Below are 6,358 nucleotides of genomic sequence, written 5' to 3' on the forward strand. Positions count from 1 at the left end.
GGGGCCCTCTGGCTGCTGAAATGCCAGACGGAGGGCTTTGCGGGCAACGACGCCGAGGTGGACGGCACAGACAGCTGGCAAACCCTCTACTTTCTCAATAAGAAGAAGCGGAATTTGATCAAGAACCCAAACGGTGAAGGTAAACGGATACCCCGGCCTTGCTAGGGGAGGGGGTGGCCCCCGGCCCAGACCTGGGCAGCCCCCTCCACCTTGGCCCCTTTTCCTGAGCCAGGCTCCATGGGGGTCCCTGGGCTACAGAGGGGAGACCCTCAAAGGGCATCAGGAGGGTCCAAGCGGGAGAATTCATTCCCCTACCCTGCTGGGTGGGGGGGGATATTTGGGGCAGAGTGAGTTTCATTTGAGGCTTTTCTGCTCGGTCCTAGAGGGTCTCCAGCATTGGGAGGATGTGCAAAATGGGGGCGACGGCTGGAAAGTAGAAGAGCTGCCGGGCGATTTCGGAAAGGATTTCCCCAAGGGTGAAGTCCAGACCTATTTCGTGTCCTCTTTTGAGTGAGTCCATTTTACAGTCGACTGGGCAGCTCTGGAGGTGTGTGTGGGTGTGTGCTGCAATGTCCCAAGAGCTCAGGGACCCAAGGGGAGCCAAAGCAGTCTGCTTTTTGGGGGGGGTAAAAAAAAAGATCACGTTTCTAGTCCTTCTGGTCAAAAGAAGAATGCCAGGCCTGGAAGTAGCAGGACTTGGTGAAGCGGGCACAGCAGCGCCAGCATTTTCTGCGTGGCATGAGAAAAGCACATCTTCCTTCCCCTGTCCTCACCACTTTCCACAGAGGGACCATCGAGAGCATCCTGTCATATTCCAGGTTTGGAAGCATCCCTGCTTCAACAGGAAGGCGGTGCAGAGAGTGGTGAGGACGGCGGAAAAGATTATTGGCAGTTCCGTCCCTTCGATCCAGGACGTAGCATATAAGGGATGCTTGAGCTGGGTCTGCAAGATTCTCTGGGAGCATGACACACCCTCTTCACGACCTGATTTCCTTGTTACCTTCTGGGGGGGGAGGGGCTCCGTGGTATCCAAAGCCGAACATCCAGATTCAATTATGTTCCATACAGGATCAACCTTGTAAACTCTCCAGCTTCCTCTTTCTGTTATGCATTCCAGATGGACAGCGATTTATATTTATATGTATTTACGTCAACGCTGAAGATGAAGAAGCAGCTATTTTATATTTCTACTTGGGTATCACTTTTAGAGTTAAAGTTAGATGAAGAGGGGAGGGGGAAGGAAAGAATATATGCATGGAGGATTAGCTAGACATAATAACATAGGAGCAGAGCATTTTCAAGGTTGAATGTAATAAGAGGCGATAAGAAAGAACTGGGGGTTAAGCTAAGGAGGGAGAACTTACCCTTCACACTAATTGGGGAACGTGATTTATGACAGCAACGAAAGGAGGGAACTATGTTTTCATATTATTGTGCTCAGGGGAGGGGAATCCAGATTGCGGCTTTACCCAAGCATTGCCGATGTTATATTGCTCTAATAAAAGACTTTTAAGGTAAAACAATGCCTCAGTTCTTTGAAGAGCTCATCTTGACAAGTTCTATATGTAAGGGTGTGTGTGTGTGTATGTTTGTATGTATGTATATGTGTGTGTGTGTGGGTGGGTGTATGTATCTATATCTATACTCTCTCTCTCTCTCTCTCTCTCTCTCTCTCTCTCTCTCTCTCTCTCTCTCTCTCTCTCTCTCTCTCTCTCTCTCTCTCTCTCCCTGTATATAGCATGCCTATATGTGTGTGATGTATGTGTACACTTTGAGAGCAGGCAACAGAATTTCATTTTTAACGTGCCCACAGTAAAAAATGACAATGAAGCTGATCTTATCTATTCTTTTGCTCCTCAGCTGGTGCAGCAAATCCCAAGTGATCGACTTGCACGCTGAAGGCTACTGGGAGGAGCTGATGGACACCACCCAGCCCAAAATCATAGTGAAGGACTGGTGAGTGGCCAGGGTTCCCCAAGGGTCCCCCCACCCGTTCTGCCCTGGGTCACCGCTTGCCTCCCGCTCCTCTTCCTCCCCCAGGTATGCCTCTCGCTGTGACGCCGGCTGCCTCTACAGCTTGAAGGTGAAGCTCCTCTCCGCTAGCGAAGACGTGGTGGCCGAGTTCGAGAGCGAAACCATTGCGGTCCCTCAGGACAACGAGGGCGAGTGGGCCGAGGTTCGTGCCAGGGAGGAAACTGCCCAAGAAGAGAAGGAGGAAGAGAGAGAAACGGCCTTGCTTTCCGGCTCTTTCATTGATCCAGACTTTTTGGGGATGCTGGAGCAGGAGCTTGACGTCCCGTGCCCAAACGAGGGGGTGGGACGCTGCTCCCCCGTCCCCTGGGTGGAGAAAACGGGGCTCCCTTTTGCAAAGGGGGAAAAAAAGGACAAAAAAATAAAAATAAAATAAAACAGGGCTGGCCTTTTGAATTCTCTGCTCTTACAGCGCAGCGGCCCTGGGGATTCCTCGGAAACATAAATCAGATGATAAACATATTTGGAAATATTATTTTTAGATTTTGCGTGTTGCAATTTTATAGTTGGGTCTAAAGGCATCGTTTTGAATTCTACCAAAATTTACATTTGGATCTGTTTGATTCTTTTCTGCTTTTGGCAGTAAGAAGGAATGGATAATTTTCTGGCCATATGGCTACAATAGGTATCAGAATAACAGAGTTGGAAGGGACCTTATAGGTCATCTAACCAACCCCCCCACCTGCCCAGGCAGGAGACCCTACACCATTTCTGAGAGATGGCAGTCCAGTCTCTTCCTGAAAGCCTCCAGTGATGAAGCCCCCCCCCACAACTTCTGAAGGCAAACGTTTGCATCGGTGGATTGTTCCCACCGTCACAAAATTTCTCCTTATTTCCAGGTTGAATCTCTCCTTGGATCAATTTCCATCCGTTGTTCCTCGTTTGGCCTTCAGGCGCTTCGGGTGGAAAGTAGGATGATCCCCTCCTCTCTGCGAGACCCCCACCCCTCAAATATTGGAAGACTGCTGTCATGTCTCCCCTGATCCTTCTCTTCATTAAACGAGACAAACGTACTCAATTCCAGCAGCCGTTCTTGATATGTTTCAGCCTCCGGTCCCCTGATCATCTTTGTTGCTCTTCTCTGCACCCTTTCCAGAGTCTCAATGTCTTTTTTATAGTGTGGTATAATAATAGATGGATTTGATTTGATTCTCTGATTCACTTTCATCCGAGTTTTATCTTTCTCTCCCTTACTTAAGATCACTCACACCTTTGCCGAGTACGGTCCTGGCGTGCGATTTGTCCATTTCAAACACGGCGGTCAGGATACGGTGTTCTGGAAGGGCTGGTACGGCGCCCGGGTGACCTCCAGCACGGTGATGGTGGAACCTTAGCCCTTCGTTTGCCCACAGAGCCGCCTGCCCCCGCCACAGGAAAGTCTGGCTGCAAAACAAGGCCTCGGAATTGGCAAAGATTGCCTCATAAAAGCAAAACAAGATGGAGACGCTCCTTCCCCTTTTTTCCCCAGTGGTTGGAAAAATAAAGTTCCGGCATTCTCCATTTGGCAAATGCATCAATAAATTCAGTTTCAGTTTCAAAAAAAAGTCACAGCTGTGGTTGCGATCGAGAGAAAGAATGGTCAAAAGTTGGAGGGGAAGGAGAGAGAGAGGGAGAGAGGGGAGAGTGAGAGAGCAAGAGGGAGAGAGAGGGAAAGAAGGGGAGAGAGAGAGACAGAAAGAGAGAGAGAGACGCCCCCATTTATGGGTCCAATAATTGAGAAAGTTCAAACAAATTTCGAGCATTGTTTATCGAAAAGATTCTCTGTCAAATTGAAGGTTGCTGGGCCACACACACAAAGCAACGTTGCTGCCTTCAGACTTTCCTCTATGATCTGAATTGCTCTCAGATAGTTCTCTACTTGCAAAAGGTAAGATGGCCATTCTTCCGGATGCTTCACGTCAAATTCTCTTAGTCTACCTTCAGCATTCTTCCTTCAAATTCCTGCGATCTTTGGATCCTGCTTCTAGGCTCACGGAATGTGTCCACGGAGCGCGAGGCTGCTAGTGTGGCTTGCTAGCCAGCCTAGGGGGGGGAAGTGCCTCTTCCCTCTGGCGTGTGCTTCCAACCCCTCGTTGACTTCAGCTCTTAATCAGCGAAGCAGGATCCCACCTTCGTCGCCACTGTTGTGGGCTCTTGGGTGCAGGAATGACGACACGACGCTGCGTACAGGATAACTCATACTTTATTCTTGCTGGAACTGTACTGAAACGTGGGCTGCAACCAGCCACAATATATAGTCTAGCCCCTAGACGGCAGCCAATGGGTTTGAACCCACTCTTGCTGCCTGGGGCTAGCCAATTGCAGGACCGGAGACAGCCAGTCTGGGTTGCTGGAGAGCCGTTGGTTGCTCCAGCAACACACGTGTTGTATCGCCACAAGCCCAGTACATAACGAAGACCATGGTTGTTATACATGCCAGCAATCTAGGCCTGAAATGTCACAGGCTCCAGTTCACAGGTGGGAGGAAATGCACACTCCATGGTCTAGGGTTCACATAGACTATGCTGGGCCCTTTCAGGGACAGCTCTTCCTTATAGTTGTGGATAGCCACTCAAAATGGCTGGAAGTAATTCCAGGTCCTAACATGACTACTGCTAGGACCATCCAGGTGCTGAGAAAACTTTTTGCCACACATGGGTTGCCAGATATCTTAGTTTCAGACAATGGGGTCCAATTCACTGCTGCTGAATTTCAGGCTTTCCTTAGAGCTAATCTCATCAGACATGCAACATCTGCGCCTTTTCATCCATTTTCTAATGGTCAAGCTGAATGCATGGTGAGGACAACTAAGGAAGCACTCAAGCGCATTGTCACAGGTGACTGGCAGCACAAATTGGCAGATTTTTTTACTCTGCCATCATTCTACACCCTGCACTGCTACAGGCAAAAGTCCTGCAGAATTACGTTGGAGGAGGCATTTGATTACTAAACTGGACAGGTTGCATCCAGACAGAATGGCAGCATAAGCCTCTCGACCAAAACCCCTGAGGGGGCTGCACATGGGCAATTGGGTTTGGGCCAGGAACTATGGTCATGGGAATCTGTGGGTTCCTGGTCAAATTACCAAGGCATCCGGATCCCTATCTTATGAAGTGGGGCTGGAGGGAGGGCGAGTTGTCAGACGACACATTGCTCAGGTCAGGAAACGGTTTCCAGAATGGCCACTAAGTGAGGACTGTGTGATAAGCCCTTCCCAAGGTCCTCAAACTTGCGGCCAAGCCAGTCCTCACATGGACTATCAGGACTTTTCCTTCTTAACAGAGGTGGAACCGGAGGGAGAACTGGGGAGCCCTGGAGTGCAACATGGATCCCCTGAAGGAGCAAGCCAACAGAACTTCAGCAACCGCTGTGCCTACTCTGCCGAACAGTCTGACTCTGGGGTGGGCCAACCTGGAGAGGCCAGCCAGAGTGCATCAAATCCCCTTGACTCAGGAGCACAAAGGGACACAAGTCTACCCAGCCCACTGGGTAAGCTGGTAGATCACAAAGTGATGGGAACTCCGAGACGTTCCTCTAGGGCACACAAGCCTCCTTCATATCTTGCAGATTACGTTGTAAAATAAAGAGCTATATATTGTTGTAAATCCTGTTGCCACTACACTACAGAACTAGTGCTATGATGTACCTGTCTAAAAGTGCCATTTTTGAAGCCTATTCATTGAGATGTTGTTTAATAACATTGTAACCTACATTGTTGTTGTTTTTTTACTTTTTATTATTATTATCACTTTTACTTTAGTGTGTTGGTTAATGAGTCTTGACAATTGTTGAGACTAATTGGTGTTTTTATGGTCTGGTCTAAGAGGGGAGGGGTGTTATGTACTGGGCTCTTGAAGAATACCACGTGGGTTGCTGGAGCAGTTAACGGCTCTCCAGCAACCCAGACTACAAGTTTCCTGTGCTGCAATTGGCTATCTCAAGGCGGCAATGGTTGATTCAAACCTATTGGCTGCCGCCTAGGGGCTAGACTATATATTACGGCTAGTTGCAGCCTTTTCTCCAGTACAGTTCCTGCATGAAATAAACTATGAGTTACCTTGTACTCAGCTTCGTGTCTTCATTCCTGTGCCAAAGAACCCACTATTTAACATCATCAATTACGTCCACTGATATTAGGTTGTGGGTACAAAGAAGCCAACATGGCAGCTGCAGTTACCTATTCGTAGCCATTAGAATAGAATAACAGAGTTGAAACGGACCTTGGAGGTCTTCTAGTCCAACCCCTTGCTCAGGCAGGAAACCCTAAACCATTTCAGACAAATGGCTGTCCAGTCTCTTCTTAGAAACTTCCAGTGTTGGAGCATCCACCGCTTCTGGAGGCAAGGAG

General features: G+C 48.8%; 1 protein-coding gene across 1 annotated transcript in view; it reads left to right on the plus strand.

The window, feature by feature from the left end:
* Positions 1 to 3,517, plus strand: part of LOC310648030 (F-box only protein 2-like) — a gene marked incomplete at its 5' end in the record, with an annotated part of 5,386 nt that extends 1,869 nt beyond the window's left edge. Inside the window, 5 exon segments of the mRNA XM_083375660.1 lie at positions 1 to 139; positions 384 to 510; positions 1,861 to 1,956; positions 2,041 to 2,176; positions 3,231 to 3,517. The exon segment at positions 1 to 139 is cut by the window's left edge and continues 111 nt beyond it. Coding sequence (XP_083231786.1) covers positions 1 to 139; positions 384 to 510; positions 1,861 to 1,956; positions 2,041 to 2,176; positions 3,231 to 3,365 — 633 coding nt within the window. The 3' untranslated portion in view covers positions 3,366 to 3,517.
* Between the last annotated feature and the right edge of the window lie 2,841 nt (positions 3,518 to 6,358).

Source organism: Vipera ursinii (assembly GCF_947247035.1).
Source record: "Vipera ursinii genome assembly, chromosome: 17".
NCBI classification, from domain to species: domain Eukaryota; kingdom Metazoa; phylum Chordata; class Lepidosauria; order Squamata; family Viperidae; genus Vipera; species Vipera ursinii.